Below are 21,759 nucleotides of genomic sequence, written 5' to 3'. Positions count from 1 at the left end.
TATGCATCATCAAAGCCTGATGTTGCCCAACACATTGTTTCTGGTTTGTCCTTTGGGGACCAAACAGAATAAATATCTTCCTTTATGACTGCCTCTCAGATTCTTGAAGAAAACTATCATGTCCTACTCTGCCCTACCCAACCGTCATCAAAAGTCTTTTCTTTTCCAAATTAAGCTTCGCTAGACTAAACTAAACTAATGGGCCTTTATTTGGTGTGGTCTCACCATCTTGGTTGCCATTCTCTAGAGTCAAAATATTATCAATATACTTTCTAAAGCAAGACAACCAGCACTCATCACAGGATTCCAAGGGTGGCCTAACCAGGACAAAGGACAATAAACAAGTAAAAGAATGATAATTTTGGTGATTTATTTTTTAGTGCCCCTATTGAGCAGTTCTTCTACAGTAACAAGCCTCAGCCCCACCATACACTTCCCAACTTCAATCTTTCAGAGACTGACATGACATGATTCAAAGTAATATTCCATAATTGAAATAATATTGATCTTAAAAAGATGGGTCTTTGTTTTGTCCTGATAAAAACCTATGTTAAAGAGAAACTGAGGTACAAAGTTCTGAGCATGATCACTGGCAATTGCCAATAGATGAGATCCAAGGCTCTGCAGTAGCCAAGGATGCATCTGACATCTAGAGTAGCTCTTTTAGACAGTGACAAAAGTAGCAGATTATATAGATTACCAAAAATAGTTCAGTAATGTAAAATAAACAAAGGCTATGATTGGTTAACTCTAAGATGGAGAGTGGGCTTACATTTGGCTGGAATCAGAGAAGGGATTTCCAAAAGCCAATGCAATATGGAAAAAACATAGATCTGACTAACATTCTCTGGAAAGTCTCATGTTAGGGTAAACATCCCATAACTAGGTTGATTCATTCCCCCATCATCAGCAAAAGTTCAAAGATTTTGAATCATTGTAGTCAGAATGTAGCCCGTAGGAATAGAGAAGTTAACTCTTACAAACTCTACCATCAAGACTTAGAAAGGAAGTCAAAATCTAGGGATTACATAGGTCTTTAGCAGGATGTAAGTGATTATTTCTCCAGTGATTTGGTATAATTCTCAATCAATAATTAATAAATAATATAAAATAAAGTGTGATATCAATTTTCAATTGCAAAGTTTGAAGGAGAAAGTTGGTATCATTAATATCACTATCCAATTTCCCAAATACAATCCAGCCAACTTTCTTCAACCAATTCAGTTCTGAACCTGGCTCGTTATCCCTCTGGAGTGTCTTTTCTAAATATATTTACTGATGAATCAATAGTACATGTCAATTTAATTCATTTAATCACCTAAATAATATGAATTCTTTATCCACTTGGTTTTTCTTGTGTGAATAATTGAGGTACATTCTTTTGAAGGGTTATGAATCTCATTTGAGGTGCTCTATAGTTCTCTAGCATTTGTCAATCATTGCAATGTCATCTTCAAAGACAAGCATTGATTGTTCACTGTAGACCAATCAATTACCAAGTATTTTTATGCCAGGCACTGTGCTGGGAAAACAGACAAAAATGACACAGTCAATACTCAGTAAACTTGTATTCTGTAAGGAAAAACTATATGTTCATATGTAAAGTTTGACAAGTAACTAAGAGATGAAAGAGCTATTAAATTCTTCTGATATCTCTGAATAGAATGATTTTTGTATGTAAAAGCAGGATAAAATGGCATAAGAGGTTGCTTTCATATAGATGCATATATATGTATTATGAGGATGGGATTAACTTTCCTCTGTCTACTTTTAAATTTAATCAACTAAAAATGAAGACACCCTTACTTAACTCCTAAGTGGAGGAGGTCCATAATCCACTTGCTATAACTGTGACAACTCAGAAATGACTAACTGCCTCCTGGGCAGTCCTAAGTTAATATAAAGACTATATTTGGTCCCCATAAAGTGGAGAGAGGAACAGGAAGTGCTGCAAAGAAGGGTCTTTAAAAGTGGCCACAACTTCCTGTGACAAGGTCTTCAAGCTTTTTTGAAGCTCTGGAGGCTATTGGAGAACCGTCCCCACCATGGACTTAGTACTCTAGCATTTGGTAAGACTGACCTTGGATCTTCCCCCTTTAGACTACAATGTGGGTGAGTGGCTGGCTTCTGGAGAGATTTGTTTCAGGAGGAGTCCATGTAGTTATTCACCACCAGATCCTCTGGCTAAACAGTCCTGCAGTTGAGGGTCGTCTGGTAGAGGGCTAATTAGCCCTGCCTGAGTTGAGCCAGGCACTGGAGAAACATTTAGGGTGATAAGCTAGACTGCTTACTCTACTCTTTTTCACATTTCTCTACTTTACTCTTTCCCTCTTTTTTTGTAAATAAAGCTGCTAAATAAAAAAGTCATTTTTGACTTGAGTTATAATATCAGAGACCACATTATCTTATATTTAGTCAAACCATATTAATTTTAACCCCTACAGTATGTACATATATACATATATGTGTTTATATTTAGATAACAAGGATATCTTGCTGTCCTTATTGAATTCAAGTCAACTGGCCTAGATGAATTATGTCAATTGACTGAACCACTCTCAGTATTTTTTGAAAGATAATAGAGAATAGGAAAAGTGTCACAGGATTGAAGAACAAATGCTATCCATTTTCAAAAAAGGGAAGAGAAAAGAGTTTACAAACTATAGGCCAAGGAGCTTGACTTTAATTTCTGGGGAAATTCTAGAAGAAATTACAAAAGAGAAAATTTGTGAATATTTAGGAAGGGAAGCAATGATCAAAAAGGAAAATCATAAGCTTATCAAAACCAAGTCATGATACCCTAACCTTAATTCTCACTTTTTTTTCCTTTTTGGAGAAAGTTACTAGTTAAAGGGATATTATAGAACCAGGTGACTTAAATTTAAGCAAAATTTTTTGATAAAATGCATCATGGTGTTCTTGTAGAAAATCAGAGGGATGTGTTCTAAAAAACTAAGTGTAATTTAGAACTGGCTGAGTAGACTCAAAAATTAGTCATTAATAGTTTGATGTAGACTTGAAAAGAAGTCACCAGTGGAATGCCCTAGAGATCTGTGCTTGGATATTGGATTTTAATGATGTGAATAAATGAATATATAGCATAATTATCAAATTTCAAGATAACAAAAGCAAAATATAGTTAAAACAGACTGTATTCAGACTCCACATCCTTCTATGGTGGTGGACAGATTTTTTTCATCATGAGTCTCTTGAAGTTGTCTTGGATCCTTGAATTGCTGATTATAGTTATTTACAGTTAATCATCACACTTTCTTACTGTTATTGTATATAACATTCTCCTCATCCAACTCACTTCACTTTGCATCACTTTATATGTCTTTTCAGATGTTTTTTATTATCATCCTATTCATCATTAATTATCAAACAACAGTATTCCATTACAAGCATATCCCATAATTTGTTCAGTCATCCACCAATTGATGTATATCACTCAGTTTCCAATTCTCTGCCACCACAAAAACAACTATTATAAATATTCCAAGTAGGTCATATTCCCCTATTTTTATCTCTTTGGTATCCAAATATAAAATGCTATTGCTGTATTAAAGGGTATACACATTATGATGACCCTTTGACCATGGTTCCAAATTGCTCTCCAGAATGGTTTTATCAGTTCACAGCTGGGGATATAAATAAAGGCAAAAAATAAAAGTCCCTAGGAGAAACTAAGTGGTTTAGTGCATAGAGAGTCAGGCCTAGAGGCAGGAGGTTCTGGATTCAAATCTAACCTCAGACATGTTCTGGCTTTGTGACCCTGAGCAAATCACTTAATTACAATTGTCTAGCCCTTGCACCCCTTTTGCATTCAAACCAGTATTTGTTATTGATTCTAAGATGTAAAGTAAGATTTTTTTAAACCCTGCTCACAAAGATCTATAGTCTGATTAGGACAACATGCAAAGAACTCTGTACAAAGTAGATACATAATGGGATAAGTTGAAGATAATCAGGAGAAGGCACTATAATTTAGGAAGATGAGGAAAGACTTTTTTCTTTTTTTCTTTTTGTTTGCTTGTTGCATTAAAATACCCATTTAACTACCTGTTTTCCTTCCCTCCCTCCATTAGAGATGGCATCATTTGATAAAAAGACATAAAACTGTATCTTACTTATTTTTATTTATCCATTTTTTCTCTGGAGGTAAATATACACAAGTCATTTTTCAAACAATATTTCTGGGAAAGGCTTTTTAAAGAAAGTTATATTATTAGCTAGGACCTGAAGGAAATCATGGAATCCAGAAGCAAAAGATGAGGAGAGAGAGAATTCCTGACTCTTTCTGATTCTTTAAGAATCAATTCCTCAAAGAAAGAATTTATTAGAGAAATCTTGGCAGAAACTTTTCCCATTTTTTTCAGTGATCCTCCTTTCAGTTTCATAAGTAAATGTTGTATTTTTATTTTATGACATAATATTGCTTTTAAGCTTTTGTTATCCTAAGCATTAAATTTTTACAGATTGGTTTATGTTCTAAACCACTGCTGCCTAAAAAGTTTCTTTTGTTTGGCTAGGAAATCTACTGTTTGCTGCCTGAGATCTTTTCTAATTTTCTTTGGCATTTTCATTGTGGTGACTGATTTATACTGGTTATTCTTTGAGAAGTGGTAGTATTCTGTGTTAGCATTTATTCCTTGTCCTTTTCCATTTTTTCAACATTCTTATGCTTTTTAATAGGTCTGGGTGAAGCGATTTTAATAGCGTGACATATCCTCTCATTATATTACTTTTGATTTGGTCTTGATTTTATTCTGTTCTAAAAAAAAAATCAGTGCAATGACTGTATAGCTCACTATATTTTATATGTAGATGGTTCTTCATGTGGAAAAAAAGTTCCTAAACCACTTAGTCTTATTTTCTGTTTTATAAAAAGTAATCAAAATAAAATCTATTTATTATGTACCTACATTGTCCTAGTATTTTACTAGCTAGTTAAACATGAAGATGCTATATCTATACAAGAATAACATAAAAGAAACATTGAATACAACTCTAGATACTTAGTTCACATGACTTAAAAACAACTAGGAAACTAGAAGTTCTTTATGACCTTGTTATGCAATGTTCACAAGTCATAGTAAATCCATGAGAAAAAGTTTTGGTTCCTGTGCAGTTTAGTTGCATCTTAAGTCATGGTTCTTATCCACTGAGAAGTGACCATCTAAAAGAGCATGATGCCTTAGGCAGGTAGGTGGCAATGTGGAGAGTGTGCTGAGCCTGGAATCAGAGAGATCCATCTTCCTGAGTTCAAATCTAGCTATTTGACCCTGCACAAGTCACTTAGCCCCATTTGTCTCAATTTCTTCATATGTAAAAAATGACTTGTAAAAGGAAATAGCAAATTACTCCAGTATCTTTACCAAGAAAGCCCCAAATGAGGGCACAAGTCAGACATAACTGAAATATCTCAACAACAATAAACAAAACTTGACATCTCCTGGAATCAATCAAATATTTTAATGAGGTGCAGCCAGTGTAATTAGATGAGGAACTTGGTCACATGCTGAGCAATTATATAAAAAGAAGAACTAATTCAAAAACTGAGGAGAGATTTTTCAAGTATGAGATGAGGGAAGGACTTGCAACATCAAGATCTGACATAGTAAAGACTCAGAATTACAGAGGCAATCAGAAAAAGGAGAAAGAGAAGAGCAGTTGGGTGGCTCAGTGAATTGAGAGCCAGGCCTATAGATGAGAAGTCCTGGGTTCAAATCTGAACTCAGACACTTCCTAGCTGTTTGACCCTGATCAAGTCAAATAACCCCCATTGCCTAGCCTTTACTGCTCTTCTGCCTTAGAACCCATATTTAGTATCTATTCTAAAACAGAAGCTAAAAATTTATTTTTTAATTAAAATAAATTAACAAATCAAAGGAGAAAGAGAGAATAAAAAGTTAAGAAAGGAGCAACTGAGAGCAGCCTTAGGATCTATAGGTAGGTATCTAAGATCAGAAGTCTCAGACTGACATCTATTAAATCTACTTTCTCAAGGTCTGAGGAAAATTCCAAGAAAAAAAGGTGTCTTCTTTCTCAGACTTCTTCTCCCCACACCTATCTATCAAATTTGATGTTTATTTACCCAAACCTTTTTTGGTAAACTGAATTTTGCCTCAAACATAAAGAAGCAGGGGGTTATTAGATATAAATATGAACATGAATTAAGGCAGAAAGCTAAATCTCCTAAATTTGAAGAATTTTTTTTCTAACTGAGGAAATGGAAAAATTGTGATGTACCTGCTTTTCATTTAATATAATAAATCCCCTAACATCAGAGGAAAAAAACACATAGAAGTAAAGGGCCATAATATTGCATGTAGATTTTTTTTAATCTAGCTAAAGTCACTGTGTTAAACATGGAAAAATTGGGGTAAATGTTACCTGAAGGGAATAGTCCAAATGTTAAAACATGAATCCTTAAAGCATACTGTTACCTGAAAATCATTCAATTTACAAGCATTTACTAAGTACCTGTGATATGCCAGACACTATGCTAGGTACTTGGAATAAAAATACAATAAATCAGACACTCAAGTTCTCCCATCATATTAATATGTACCAAGTTGGAAAAATGGACCAACTTTTCTGACCACTATTTTACTGAAGGTCAGTGATAACTGTGCTGCACTCTCAAGTTTGATTCAAAATACTCTTCTTAAAAATGGAGGTCTTGAATTTAAAACATAATTTAACTTAGAAACAGATTTTCAATCTATTCCCACTACTGCCATCCAGTGCCTATTAATTGTTATGTCTTTCGTTTCTATTTTTGTTTCTAGAAGAGATGACATTCCTACAGAGAAGACAATGGAAAGTAAAAAGTCTGATGAAATCCCTATGATTCCTACAGGTAATGTTAGATTCTTTCTTAAAACATTACATCCCTAATATTTTATATTTTATAACCAAATTATCATAAAATATGACATTTTCAAAATAATCCTTTGTAGAAATCCATAAATAAGAGAAATCACCTTTTAGTGGTAAACAAGCCAGAAATTGAGTATTTTGTATATATATGTATATGTGTATGTGTGTGTGTGTGTGTGTGTTAGAATGTTGACCAAAGAGTTTGCATAATGTTGAGATTAGTTATTCTTTAAATGTTTGATAGAATTCACTTGTGAATCTGCTTGGCTCCAGGGATTTTTTCTTAGAGAATTCCTTGATGGCTTCTTCAATTTCTTTTTCTGATATGGGATTGTTTAAGAATTCTATTTCCTCTTTTGTTAATCTAGGAAATTTATATTTTTGTAAATATTCACCCATTTCACCGAGATTGTCCTAATAATTGCCTTAATTTCCTCTTCATCCTACAATTGAATAGAAGTTCATTAAAAAATAATAACCATACTTTAGGATCCTTCTTTATTTTAAGTCTTTTTATAGCATGAGCCAGCAAGTTTAATATGTTGACCAGCTTATATTTTTGACCTGATATAATAATGTAGCTACTGTACCAGCTCAATGTCAATCATGAAAATATAACTTTGTAAAATACATTCCTTAAAAGTTTCTCCCCTGATAGTGTTAGAAGGAAATAGCTACACACTAGCAGTCCAATGAACATTGACCTCTAATATCATACTTCATTCCCATAAATAGTATTAGAAGAGAACTGATTCTTAATTTTGTTAAAATTAAAATTAAAAGTCATCATCGGAACATAATTGAGATCCCTACCTTGAAAAGTTGAACATTTAAACTTTAGAGGCATTTTTGTCAGTCACAAAAGTTGAATCTACTATTAACATCTTTAATACCATTTGTAGAAAGTCAAATTCAACTTTTTTTATATTCACTCTTTCCCATTTAGCTAATTCTGAGAAGCAAATGTCATCTTTTCTCCCTACTATGAATATGCACATACATGTTTATATATATATACATATATTTATAAATGTACATATGGATTGATTTATTTGTATATGTGTATGTGTGTGTGTGACCCAAGAGTCTGAGAGTCACAAAGACCTGAGCTCCAGTCCTTCCTCTGGCATAGTACTGCCTCTGTGACCATGGACCAGTCAGTTAACCCTTCAAGGTCTTCAGGCAGTTCTCTTAGATGGTAGATTACAGAGAAGTTGCTGACAAGCATCACTGGAGGTATCTCCCACAATGCATATTTTAATGCATATTTGCACATATGTTTATATGGATATTATGAGCTGCACATTTACCAATCCTTCAAACTACTTCCCTAGTGGTCCTAGACTAATAAGAATGAAGTTCATCCTATGTCCTAAGACTCAACCTTGTTTTTCCATGAATACCAGGGATGGAGAGGATTCTGAAAGACTGGCAGATGGAGAGCAAATATTGAGAATTATTAATAAACATGAATATACATGGGTGCACAGAAGTATATATATATGCATGTATATATAAAAATTTGGTGATAGGGACTGGGCTTTGTGATTTCACTGTTTAGGGAATTCCTGGTAAAAAGGCTCCTTCCCCTGACGCACATCAGCAACTCCTCATAAATTATAGAATCTTGGATTTGCCTAATCATAAGGCATAGTAGGGAACCTCTGCTATCACTTGATTTCACAGGCACTGAAATTCATTTTTTAAATATTAAGGCTTTCAATTTTCAATTTAAATTCAAACTCAAAGGAAAATAGAAAAATGAGACAGTAGCTAAAGGCATTTTTATGCATGCATGTACATGTCTTAGGAGGTCTGATCTTAGCTTCAGAAAGATGAGTTCCAGTGCTACCATTAACACATGCTAGTTCTGTGATCTTAGGTAAGTCTTTCCTTGAATCATTTACACCCTAGTGTGAATGAGTTCATCATGTCCTTTCCTACAATACATTTGCATAGTGCAGATGGAGCCACAGAGAAACCAGGTATCTCATATAGGAATGAGGGGGGAAAGACCCATGTTGACAAAAGAAGAAAAAGAAAGAGTAAAAAGAGAAGGCATCTGAGTCTACTGGGGAAGGGGGAGGAATCACTTAATTTACAATGTTGCCTAGAGTTAGTGCTTCTTTTGTTTGTCTACATGGATCAGTACTCAGTCCAAGCGTCTATAGTTCCACATGTGGTACAGTTCACTGATTATTGGTCTGCAGAATAAGGTTCCCTCAGGAGCTATAGGATCCTCAACAAAGGAAGACAGATTCAATTTTGGTCTGATATTATTCTTACTAAATCTAGAAATTTTCAACAACAAGTTTTGAAAATGAAATGGCTTTCTGGTTAACCGAGTTAACCCAAAAAATCTATAAACTGAAATACTCTATTTTTAGAACTTTTCAGATAAACAAGGTTTTACTGTATGCATTTCACACAATGAAACAGAACACACTTGTTTTCCTACATATGATGATTTTTCTTGGCTGTCAGAAAGCCCTGAATCTCTCCTCTTTGGAAGATCTTAAAAACAAAGAAAGATTTTTGCATGTCAGGAATGATTTTTAGGTAACAGGCTCTAGAGTAGGTGGGGTCCAAGGTCCAGCTCCTTGACTCACTGAATGATAGAGCAACCAAAGTTACTTCTTCTATCAAAATCAAAAATCATAGATAACATTCAAACAAATATTTCTGAGGAATCAATTTCATATTATTATTAGTATGTGCCTCCATTCAATATTCAGAAAAAAGAGAAATTAATTTGCCCTTATTAAACAAAGTTATCTTCCAATATATATCCCAAGGACTATTAAACTCAAACTCCAGGAGAAAGAAAGGAGAATTTCAATGAAGGAAAACTTGGAGCCACATTTTAACTCAGGAATATGCTGATGTTATCTTTTTTTTTTAATGGGTTGAAAATGCACTTACCATCAGTGGGTATTGGACTGACAGGGAGACTCCATGAACTTTTGCCCTTGTTCTAATTTAAGCTCTCTTCTAGTGTGTTCATGTGTGTGATTTTTTTGAAGTCTCAGCAGGTGCTGCTAGTTTCTCTCTACCTCCCTTCATATCCACTCCTAATGGCTCACTTCTCAACAAACTTTTCAATGACACAAAGACTCCTGTGAAGGTGAGGATGTCCTGATATCCTGTCTAACTGTTCATTTGCATGCTTTCAGTGCTTTAGAGAAAAAAAAATAGATTGGCATTCATAGCTATTAGTGTTGCTTATTAATCCCCTCAATTAAAATGGGAAGATTTTGTTCTGTTCCCTAATTATAAATTATGTTGTTTTTTTTTTTTGCTTTACTTGGTTTAAAAAGGAAAGAACATAGAGGCAGAATATGAAGCATGTTCACTATAATATGATCCTAGTATTGAAATTTTGACTGATAAACCCCACACCAATCTCATCACGGTACCATAAACATAGTCAACATGCCTGAGATCTAAGAGATCTCCTTTTAGTCTCCTGAGACATCCCAGAACACTTAGCGAGGGCTACATTTCATCACAGGGATGAATTGGTTTGAAAACCTTATTATTTTCTATCTTCCAATTTTATTTTTGTATGAGTATACCCAGAACCTGGCAGCTAAATGGCATCATGACTAGAGAACCAGGCTCTGTGTCAGGAAGACTCATCTTCTTGAGTTCAAATCCGTTTTAGCTGTATGACTCTGGACAAATCACTTAGCCTCATTTACCATAGTTTCCTCATCTGTAAAAAAAAATGAGCTGAAGAAGCAAATGGCAACCATTCCAGGATCTGCCCCCCCAAAAAAAATGGGGCCACAAAGAGTTAGACACAACTGAAGTGACTAAACAACAATAATCCAGATCCTAACCTGGGTATACAGGAGCTTAGCACATCGTAGACACTTAATACTGTTGATTAACTGATTGATTCCACTGGAAAAACTAAAGTACTGCTTCCATGTTCTACCCACATGTAACCAATTTTCCAGGTTTTTTAAAAAGGTCTTCCAGACCTTTCCAGATTAAATCATAAATCCAGTGTAATCATGGTTATTGCTTCAACAAACACCTTTACAGAATCCTTAAGCATCCAAGGAAATACAGTGTGGCTATCAAAGTCATCTCTCCAAAAGTCATCATTCCAAAGGCTGCTGACCAGTCTTCAATGCCACACACTTAAGACCCAATCCCTGTCTTGCTCTGTGCCCTAGGAAGCTAATAAGAGCATAAAGCAGTGAGGGAACCATGCTAGTTCCTGATCCAAAGGGCAATGAGAAAGACAATTAATAGAGCCTTTGGGGAAGCAAAAGGCAGACCTACTTGCTCGGAGCTGTGCTACTATTTTTAGATCTCCAGCCCAAACTTCCAGTTGTGACCCAAATATGTCATTCCCCCTGAAAGTACATTTAAACCAACTTCTGACTTGATGGTGCTTTAGGGCCAATTTTGATGTGAAGTTCATGCATGAACAGTCTTATGTCCAGGTTTCCCTTTGGTACTGATTGGATAATCATAATAACTCTTATTCAATTGTGCTTTGGTCCAATGTAATAATCATCATATCATTGTCAAATAGTTTGGATAAAGTCCTAAACTACTCATAACCATACTCATTTCTACAAAGGGAATAGATAAATCCCTCTTTAGCTTTCAATCACAGACAAATTATACCATTCCCTAAAGATTCTAATTAAAAAATTTTAATCCAAATTTACTCCCAAATCCTTTTTATTCCACAGAATTCCATCTCTAAATTCACTGCAGTTTCTAGAATAATTATATTTTTCTAACCAGGCCAATTTTTAGATCCTTCCCAAAGAATTTGCTTTTAGCTTTTTTTAAACATAATCAATATCTTTTTTTAACTCAGGATATAGAAACTGAAGTCACTAATATCATATCAGAGAGACCACTGGAAGAGATGTTAGAATTTAGTGTCAACCTGGCAAATCAGAAGTTTAAGGCAGAGTTGAATGACCCAGAGTCCCCACATTACCAGGAACTAGCAGCAAAATTTCAGCATCAGGTAAGTTAGTTCATCCCTTACTGGATGTATACTTATTTTGAATAATCACAAGTCTGATCTCTTTTGACTAAAAATATAACTTAACAATTAGAGGAATTGATTTTTACCATAAACCTAGTATAAAATGTTCCCAAAAGTTGGAAGGAACGAGTTGAAAAAATTCAATGTTCTATTATTATAAGAAATTAAATAATTTTATTTGAAAACTATTCCAAGTTAATGGAAGAAGTATGGGGGTGGGGTCCACACAGATTTATAAATAGGAACACTACAACCAGTCAGAATCTCTCCAGGATTTGGGGCTTTATTATCAAATCAACAAGTACTGGAGTTATCAACAGTATCTACCTTCAAGAATTTCATAGTCTTATGATGGAGGCAATATGCAAACAACTATGTTTAAAGAAGTTATAGATATAGATCATGATAAATTTGAGACAATCTCATAGAGAATACTATGTAAGATTAAGAGGGTAGAGGAAAGATTTCTTGTGGACACGGGACTTTAACTGAGATTTGAAGCAAACCTGGAAAGCTAAGAAGTAGAAATGAGGAAGGAGAACATTCCTGGTTTGGGTAATAACCATGAAAGTATAGAGTTGAGAGATGGAACAATCTATGACAAAAACTGGGAAAAGTCTAGTGTCACTAAATAATCAAGTAAGAAAAAGGGAGTACAAAGACTGGAAAGGTAGAAAGGAGTCAGGTTGTATGTTTGTACATAAGTATGTTTGTATGTATGTTTGTTTTCCTTCCAAAAATATTCCCAAGTAATCATTTGTTAAATTCAACTACTTTCCTTACTTAAGGATAAAGTGGGAGGGCTTAAAGAGCAGCTTTCTTATTCTAAGAATAAAATTATTCCTAGAAAGGAGGGAGGAAATAATCCATGAAGAAAAATAAGAAAATATACTTGTTCTCCAAAAATAGAGAAATAAGTACATAATCATAATTACAGTTAGTTGAATATGCATCCAGTTGAATAAACATGCCCAAAGTTTAACCTAGGGGAGATACTAACACGCCACAGACTTAAGTTGTCTTCCTTGTTCTGTTTAGCCATATTCTATTATATTCTTCCCATTCAGTTTGATGTATCTTACAGCCTCGTTTACAGTCTTGTTTTCTGTGTGGTAATTGAGAAGCAGAAATATTTCTCTCTGTTTTACTCATTACCAAATGGGAATAATAGAAGCAACATGTCATACTAACTTAAAGTCTTCAAGACATGACTCCAAGATCTGATACATAGTAGTTGTGTGTCCATGGACATTATTGGCCCTCTCAGCATCCAAATAACTTTCTTGGACCATACATTTGAAGTAAATTGTTGACCTGCAGTGATGCAGAGAATTTCCACACTGGGAATGCCTTACACTGAAGAAATCACAATTCTGAGCCATCCCTGTCCTCCACCCTCCACCTCTCCATATTCTTTAAACCACAAACATATGTGTGTTTATATACATATTTGTATATACTATTGTTTATGTACTTCTTTGGTTATCAGAGAAAATAAAATATCTTTAAGCCACATATACGCATAAATATGTGTCTATATACATATGTGTGTATGATATATGTGTGTGGCTTTAAAAACAGAGAAAAAAGAATTTGAAGAAATGTGTCAAGAGGTATGAATGGGAATAGGATACACAGAGAAATAGAACTGCTGAGTCCTTGTAACTAAGAAAAAGATATGAGGTTCAGCCTAGAGAATAAGAAACAGCTGCTTGTCCTGCATAGAATGATAATTTGGATCCAAAGATCATAGTTCTATGATAGTTTATCAAATAAAGGTGAGAGAAAGAGGAGGAATGATAGTTGATGCCTCCCTGCTGAGGGATACTGAAGCAGTTATTAATTGCTTGAATGATCTTAATTATAAACTTATTCTTTAAAAAGTAGAAAAAATAACAAGGAAAAATTATATTTGGGATCTGCTTCTCACCAAGAAAGAGAAACTCTTTTCTGGGGTGTAAATGATGAGAAGCTTGGGAGAAAGTGACCACTCCATTTTAGAATGTTATGTTAGAAGACAGGAAAGCTGGGCATGGTTTCAAACACATGGTTTTGGGGAAAGTAGATTTCATAGCATTCTGAAATAGTATAGGTAGAATCACATCAATTAAATTCTACAGAAGTCAGCACAGGAGGGATGGATGATAAGCTCTCAAGAACAGAAAATCTTAGGATGCATAGAGAACTCATTAACCAACTTGGATGTTTTTAAAGACATGTATAAAAGATAGATGCTAGGACAGTGAATAGAAAATAAATAGCAAGTATGGCACCATATTCTAACCATAGTATCAGCAGCATTAAAGCTCAAAATGAGTTGACACTAATGATGAAAGCTAAGAATAGGAGAAAGGGTTGCAAGGGGCTGGAGAATGTATTGCTTCTATTGAAGAAGATCAAAGAAGGGACAGGACCAATCACTTTGGGCTGGAAGAAAAGAGAATAACTCTCCAAAGAGAAAGCAGAACTGTTGTACTCTTTCACTGCTTCTGTTTTCCTGGGTGAAGACAATAACCTCTGGCCTGGAAAAAACAGAATGAAAACGGCTAAGAGGAAATCACTAGCCAAAATAAGTTCAGATAGAGTAAGAGAGCATTGTGCTACCCTGGATGAGTTCAAGTAACCTAACTTAGAAGAATAATATCCTAGGAGTCTGAAAGAATGGAGAGGTGTGATTGCTGATGCTTTTTGTCTTCAGGGATAATGGAAGACTGGAGAAGGACATGGAAAAGGACAGGGAAGATAATGGAGACTGAAAAGCATAAGCAGAGAGCTTAACTTCCATTCCTGGCATAAATTTAGGATGTATTACTTTTCAAAATAAATTTATTATTATATTTTATATCACCTAAATTTCTTATTATGTTCCTCCCATTCCCCCTTCCCATAGAGCCACCCTTTATAACATAGAATTTTTTTAAACCCTTACCTTCTGTCTTAGAATCAAATTTGTTCTAAAGAAGAAAGGGTAAGGGCTCAACAATAGGGATTAAGTGACTTGCCCAAGGTCACATAGCAAGGAAGTATCTTAGACCAGATTTGAACCTAAGACCTCCCATCTCTAGCCCTAGCTCTCAATACACTGAGCTACCCAGCTGCATCCCCCAACATAGAATTTTTAAGGAAAAGAGAACTAAAAGAAGAAAAAGAAAAAAATATCAGAAACACTGAACAATATATCAAAAAATTTGACACTATATATAATATTCCACACATGAGGACCCCCTACAAACACACACACACACACACACACACACACACACACACACACTCCTGCAAAAGAGTAGGGGAGAGAGAGTTTGAATCATTCATTCCTGAAGGGATAGTTAGTGAATATATGGAAATGGAAATGATGCTCAATCAAGAAGAATTTATTAAATGGCCACAATGTGTCAGGAACTGTGTTCAGTTATGGAGATACAAATACAGTGAATAAAATAATTCCTATATGCAAGGAACTTAATAGGGGAGATCACAAAGATATAGTTAAGTATATACAGCATAAGGATGAGGAAAATAAATTCCAGGGTTTTGTATTATAAGGAGAGAGAATACTAGCATTTGAGGCTCAGGAATGGCTTCATGTAGAAGGTGGTATTTGAGATGTGTGTTGAAGAGAGGATTATTATCTTCCAGAGCTAGAGCTAGAGCTCCCACTGGTACTATTGTCCATCAACCCCACATCAACTGTATTGTACTCAGCTCTGTACACCTTATTTTATGAAGGACATTGATAAACTAGAATGTTCAGACAAAGGCAAACAGGATAGTAAAAGAACTCGCATTCATGGCTTATGTTAAGGGAGAAGATGATCTTTAGTTATCAAAAAGCTGTTCCTAAAAGAGGTATTTGATTTTTTCTACTAAGCCCCAAGAGAGCACAATTAGGAATGATGAATCAAGGTGAAGAGGGAATTTTAGTCTTCTTGTAGACCAAAAACTTTCTTGAAAAAGTACTGTTCAAGAGTAGAATGGGCTGCCTTGGGAGGCTATGATCCATCTTTATTAGCGTTCAAGTCAAACTAGATGACTATATTGAATAAATTTATACTATATATATTTTTTATATAAATTATATTATAGAGATAATCCCTATTCAGGGGACTATTCAGTTAGACTAGATAATCTTGAAGCACCTTCCAGACATGAGATTTTGAGAGGCAGGGAATGAGTCAGTTACCCAATATTTCTTAAGCATTTTGTATGTGCTAGGCACTGGGCTAAAGGTTAGCCATGAAAAGAAAAAGAAAAACACATTCTTTGCCTGAAAGGAGCTCACATTCTGATGGGGTGAAGAGACAATATGCAAAAACAACAAAAGAAAAGAAAACAATTCAGCAGAGGAGAAATAACCTCAGAGGGAAGGCACTAGTAGTGGTGGGGATTGAAAAAGGCATCCAAAGAAGGTGGAATTTGACCAGAGCCTTGGAAGAATTCCAGAGAGGCCAGGAACTAGAAGTGAGGAAGGAGAGTATTCCAGGCATGAGTGGTTTCCCTTGCAAAGTCACCAAGATAAGAGATGCAGTGTTGGAAACAGCAAGGTTCCTTGGACAGGTCCAGAGTGTCTAGTGCCGGGTTCTCTTTGAAATGCCTTCTGTACTGCAATGAATACAGTGAGTCTTGGCTAGAAGAGTGGCTGATTAAAAAAATGGCCATGTGAAGCAAAAGCCTTGCCAATGAAAGATGAAAACAATGAACATTAACTGGACATTGATACATGGTAAGAGAACTACTCTGTTCCCAGGCAAGTGTTTGCCTGCCCAAGATAAATTATCTTTTTCATTCAGACTGATGGCATTTAAGACAACTCTTGGTAATGGAATAAAATAAAATTCATCTCCTGAACAATGGAATGTTGTAAACTAAAAAAATAAGGAAAACAAGATTTGCCCATCTAGTTTTGACTCCAGTAGACAAATAATATGGCAGAGTGGAGACACTGAGAGTTAGATGAGGTGGGCAGTATTTTTCTCCTCCATTATCTCTTAAGTATTTGAAAGTCTGACACTTGGAAAAGGCATGAGATTTGTTCTGCTTGCCCCCAAAAGACAGAAGTAGGAGCAATGTGTTAGAATTTCAAAAATGTACTCAGACTTAAGGTAAGGAATAAGTTACACCTAACTGACGTAGAAGTGAGTGATATTTTCTCCATCTGATATTCCTAATCACAAAATAACTGGCTTCCAATATTTGAATGGTTACTGTTACTTGCTTGGCCTCAAAGGGCAGATCTGGGAGCAATGGATGGAAGAAGACATCTGGGATCCCTTTGAACTCTTTAGATTTCTGTGATTCTGTTACATATCAAAAATGAGAGGTGAACAAATATTTTAGCCATCAGGAAGAAATATCAGAGTGGATCCTACCACTGGACTGCAACTCAGAGTCTCTTCCTCATTAAGCCACTAACTATAAGTATAACTGGGACCAAGTCACTCCCCTCACCTTGGCCTCAGTTTCCTCATCTGAAAAATGAAGAGACAGATTAAATGAACTCACTTTTAATTCTAAGAGTCTATGGAAATTCTCTGTATTTCTCACGGATAATTTTTTTCATTGTTATTAATGAGGGAGTATCTAGTTTCTGCTTTCTAGAAACTCCACTAGATAAAGAAAGGGAAGATTTGTGATTCCCAAAGATATATCTCTTACCCTCCCCACTTTTCACTTTTACACCTTCATTGACAGACTCTAAATCCTCTGGCTCTCAATATCAGTTGCCATCTTGGATAGGCCAGCTGTGCCAATGTGCCCCACATCCCTCAAGAGCTCAAGAGAAGAAAACCAATCAGCTTAGCATTAGCCCCACTGCAGCATTAGAAGAAGTCATCTGAGCCTAATCAGAAATTAATGGACAGCATTTGGTAGTAATTTAATTTCCATAATAAACCTAATGAGCAATTTAATACGAGTGTCCAAAAGGAATTGGCTCCTATTGTCTGAGCCCCTTTCTTTCTTCATAAATCTGCCCAGCTGCCTCTCATGTCATCAGGAATCATTTTCCTATAGAATAAAAGTAGAAAATAAAATAGTAACAAAAACAACAACAATAATAATGGCTCAGGGGAGCAATAAGGTAGCTCAGTAATTGGGAGCCAAACCCAGAGACAGTAAATCCTGAGTTCAAATTTGGCTTCAGACACTTGACCCTGGACAAATCCCTTACCTCCCATTGCCTTCTAGTTCTTCTACCTTGGAACCAACACATAGTATTGACTTTAAGATAGAAGGCAGGTATTCTGAATAATAATATTTTTATTAATAGCTCACATTTCTATCCTGTCCTTTTAAGGTTTTCAAAAGACTTTTTTTCCCCTAAGAGTAAAGGTAAATTACACTATTGGCAGCTAGGTGTTACAGTGGATAGAGCATTCACCTTGGAGTCAGGAAGATCTGAGTTCAAATGACCCCAGACACATACTAACTGTGTGACTCTGGTCAAATCATTTCCATCTGCCTTAATATCCTCAACTATAAAATGGGGATAATAATTACACCTACCTCCTATAGTCATTGATGATCAAATGAGATAATATTTGCAAAGCACTATATAAATAATAACTATCATTATTTTTGTTGCTGTTACTATGTGGTACCATATTATTATTATTATCTATCTTCTATTTTTCCCATTTTACAGATGGAGAGGACTTTAAGCTCAAAAAGGTTCATAATTGTCCAGGATAACAGTTAGCAAGTATCAGAAATAGGACTCCTCAAACAGGTGTTTCTTCGATCAATGATTTTTTTTTTCACTTAGAGTACTTTTTTTGAGGGAGAAGTAAGAGAGGTAGATTGTGGTTGATATAAAAAAGTATAATAATTTCAATCAAGTAAGAAGCTCCCAGTCAGGAATTTCCTCTACTGACAAGACTATCTTCACTAGAACTTATAATATTAGAGTATTGTCTGGAGAGTGCTGACAGTCTAAGTAACTTAACCAGGATTGAACACCCAGTCTGTGTCCAAGATTCTGGGAAATTTCCCCCAGATTCTGGGGCCCAGAGATGGCCACGAGAGCTCAGAGAGGTGAGCTTTTCAACTTCTCCTGGCCAGGCATCCACTTCCCTAACCCACTACTTGCCTAACATCTCCCTTCCTAGGAGCCCATTCTATGTTGTCCTTCCCCATTAAAAGAAAAGCTTCTTTAGGGCAGGAATAGTCTTCCCTGGTGATACAGAGAACCCAGCACATAGCACAATGCCTGGCCTATTGCAAGCTCTTTTTTTTAAACCCTTACCATGGATCTTGGAATCAATACTAAGTGTCATTTCTAGGGCAGGAGAGTGGTACAGGCAGACAATATGTGAAGGCTAGCAGATGACACAGAAAAATTTAGAATATAAATCATATTGCATAATAATAGATTTTATCTTTTAATACCATAAATATACACAGTAAAGACCCCATAAAAGAAAAAGGGGAAATTCAGACTTCTCTGGAAAAAGGGAGGGCCAAAAAATTTTACATGGACTTTCTAAATCATGGAGGCACCCTGTCTTTAACCCTGACCATACAGACTTCAGATATTGAGGTATCTTGCATCTATTACCTGGATCAACAGGCATGATCAGGTTCTAAATTGTTCTAGATCCTAACATAGATCCTAATATAGCGAGATTGACTCGCTATAAATGCAGTCTGAAGCTTAATATAAGTGACTGGGGAATTAGCTGCATTACTGTTCTGTTCAGGCAGCATGGATAATTGAGAGTGACTAATTACTTATTTTGGTAACAATACAGCCTCCTGCTGCTATGTTTGCAAACACTGCATAAAGAAGGAAATGGCAAATGTATACAAAGAATGGTGAAATGTCAAATCAATTTTTTAAATGCCTCATAAAGTACATGGAAGCCAAAAATTCCAAAGGCTTTTTTTTACAGCATCTGATATTATGGAATCATCTTTCCTTTGTTTGGTATACATCTCCACATTAAAAAAAAAGTGGTAACAATACAGAATTATTTTAGACTTAATAAGGGTGATTCTCAGAATTGTAGGTCTACCTCCTAGATATTATAAATGAAAATCTAGTAGCAAAACACCAACAAGTATCACCTGTAAATGTACCCATAACTTATTCAAAGAAAATACTCCAGAAGACCAGGGAAGGTCATAAATTACTTAGATAATTAAATCAGGAGAAATAACAGCAAAAAGAATTTAACCTGTGGATTGGATTTCAGAGGAAGTAAAAACTAAATCTGTGTTTGAGACTTAAGCATTACTTCATTTCTCCTATCCTTTTTGCTTTATTTTGTTAATAATATCATCTGCCTCTCTGGGTTGTTGTGGGGATCAAATGAGCTATTTGTAAAGCACATAACACAGTGCTTAGCATATAGTAGGTGATAAATATATATATATATACAAGATGTTTTCCCTAAGATAGATCTAATTCTTCCTTCTCCCTAAGTCATCCAAAAAGTTTCCCAGGTTGGTGTTATTCCATGTTAAGGAAAGTTTAGAAGCCTAAAAGAGGGATTTCACAACATCATTTCTCTCTCTGTCTGCAGATGCAAAAAATATTTAAGACACTTCCAGGATTCAAAGAAATCCATGTGTTAGGATTTAGGTAAGTATGAAAATTCAACTCATTCAGTATTTTTCCTGGCATCTTTACTTTTTAAAAGCTCTATCAATACAAAATTGTATTATTTATTCCAAGGTTTAACTCAACTTTTTCCTTAAAATGAGATATAGTCTAGATAGCTGGATTTTCAAAGAAAAGGAGTCTGAGTCATTTTTCAGTGAACCGAGTTCTTTCTGCCCTAAAGAAAGCACTCCATCTACAGGCTTTTCAACCATGATTTGCTGACAATGTTCTTAATGATCCCCTTATAAAACAGTCTCATATGAGAGGGATCAAATAAGGATATAGAGTCCTCTTTGGTTCATAGCTTAGAGAATGATCGTGCAACCAGGTTTTCCAAATCCTGTACAAGAGTACTGCCATCTGTAAGTCTCATCAGACAAAAAGGAAGGGGCAAAACTATCTTCCAATTGCCCTTTCCACCAACATTCTGGCACATGGGCCCACAGCTGATAAAAGCAGCCTTGTTTTTATCCATTAGTATCAAAACACACTAATATGGTGGGTGGTTTTTGGCAAGATTTTTTTAAATCACTCATTATGCCAAGAATCCATCTCATACCCCCAGATGGGTTCACAATTTGCTATTTTAAAAACCCCAGCAGGTTTATAATTCAGCTCCAACATGAACAGAAAATAATTCCCCGTCCTTAAAGTTAATGACAAGGAGCAGGGAGATGAGGGTACAGGTAAAGTTCCTGCTTGAAACACTCGTCTATTTTTTTTAAAGCCACAGGATACACCGAGTCAGCAGGAATAAGACAAGCTCATAAATAGTTTTCTGTGAATGTTCGCTTGGTTGGCTTATTTCTTTCTAAGTTTCCATGCCCCACTGACTTGTGTAACTTCTAGAGAAGGAAATATTGAAAAGTGAATATAATAAATAGTGAAATCCTTAATATTGATAAAAGTAGATTCATTTGTCTTCATTTTGCAATGTTATCTGTAGCAGTTCATATAAAATTATACATATCAAATCAAAAAATGGAAAGAATAAAATTCTGAATATAGGCAAGCTGTTTCTAGACAATCTGCTGCAGTGAAATTGGCAGCTTTTTTATTTAAAGTTGTTATGGATGGCATAATAAGAAAGAACTTCATATTGAAGATGCTAAAATTATCCTCAAATAAATGCAGAAAATCATAAACATAGAAAATTAATAGATAATAATAATTAATAATTGGCATTCACATAGCACATAATGGCACCATGGTTTATAGTGAATACATTCCAGCCTTGGGATCTTTGAAATATACT

General features: G+C 35.2%; 1 protein-coding gene across 1 annotated transcript in view; it reads left to right on the top strand.

The window, feature by feature from the left end:
• The window catches only part of IMPG1 (interphotoreceptor matrix proteoglycan 1), a 194,373-nt gene that overhangs the window by 55,736 nt on the left and 116,878 nt on the right, over nucleotides 1–21,759 (top strand). Inside the window, exons 5-8 of the mRNA XM_056814722.1 lie at nucleotides 6,795–6,865; nucleotides 9,909–10,009; nucleotides 11,729–11,884; nucleotides 20,425–20,483. Coding sequence (XP_056670700.1) covers nucleotides 6,795–6,865; nucleotides 9,909–10,009; nucleotides 11,729–11,884; nucleotides 20,425–20,483 — 387 coding nt within the window. The remainder of the gene's footprint in view (nucleotides 1–6,794; nucleotides 6,866–9,908; nucleotides 10,010–11,728; nucleotides 11,885–20,424; nucleotides 20,484–21,759) is intronic.

Source organism: Monodelphis domestica, chromosome 2 (assembly GCF_027887165.1).
Source record: "Monodelphis domestica isolate mMonDom1 chromosome 2, mMonDom1.pri, whole genome shotgun sequence".
Lineage (NCBI taxonomy): Eukaryota > Metazoa > Chordata > Mammalia > Didelphimorphia > Didelphidae > Monodelphis > Monodelphis domestica.
This window is presented reverse-complemented; position numbering and strand designations above follow the sequence as displayed.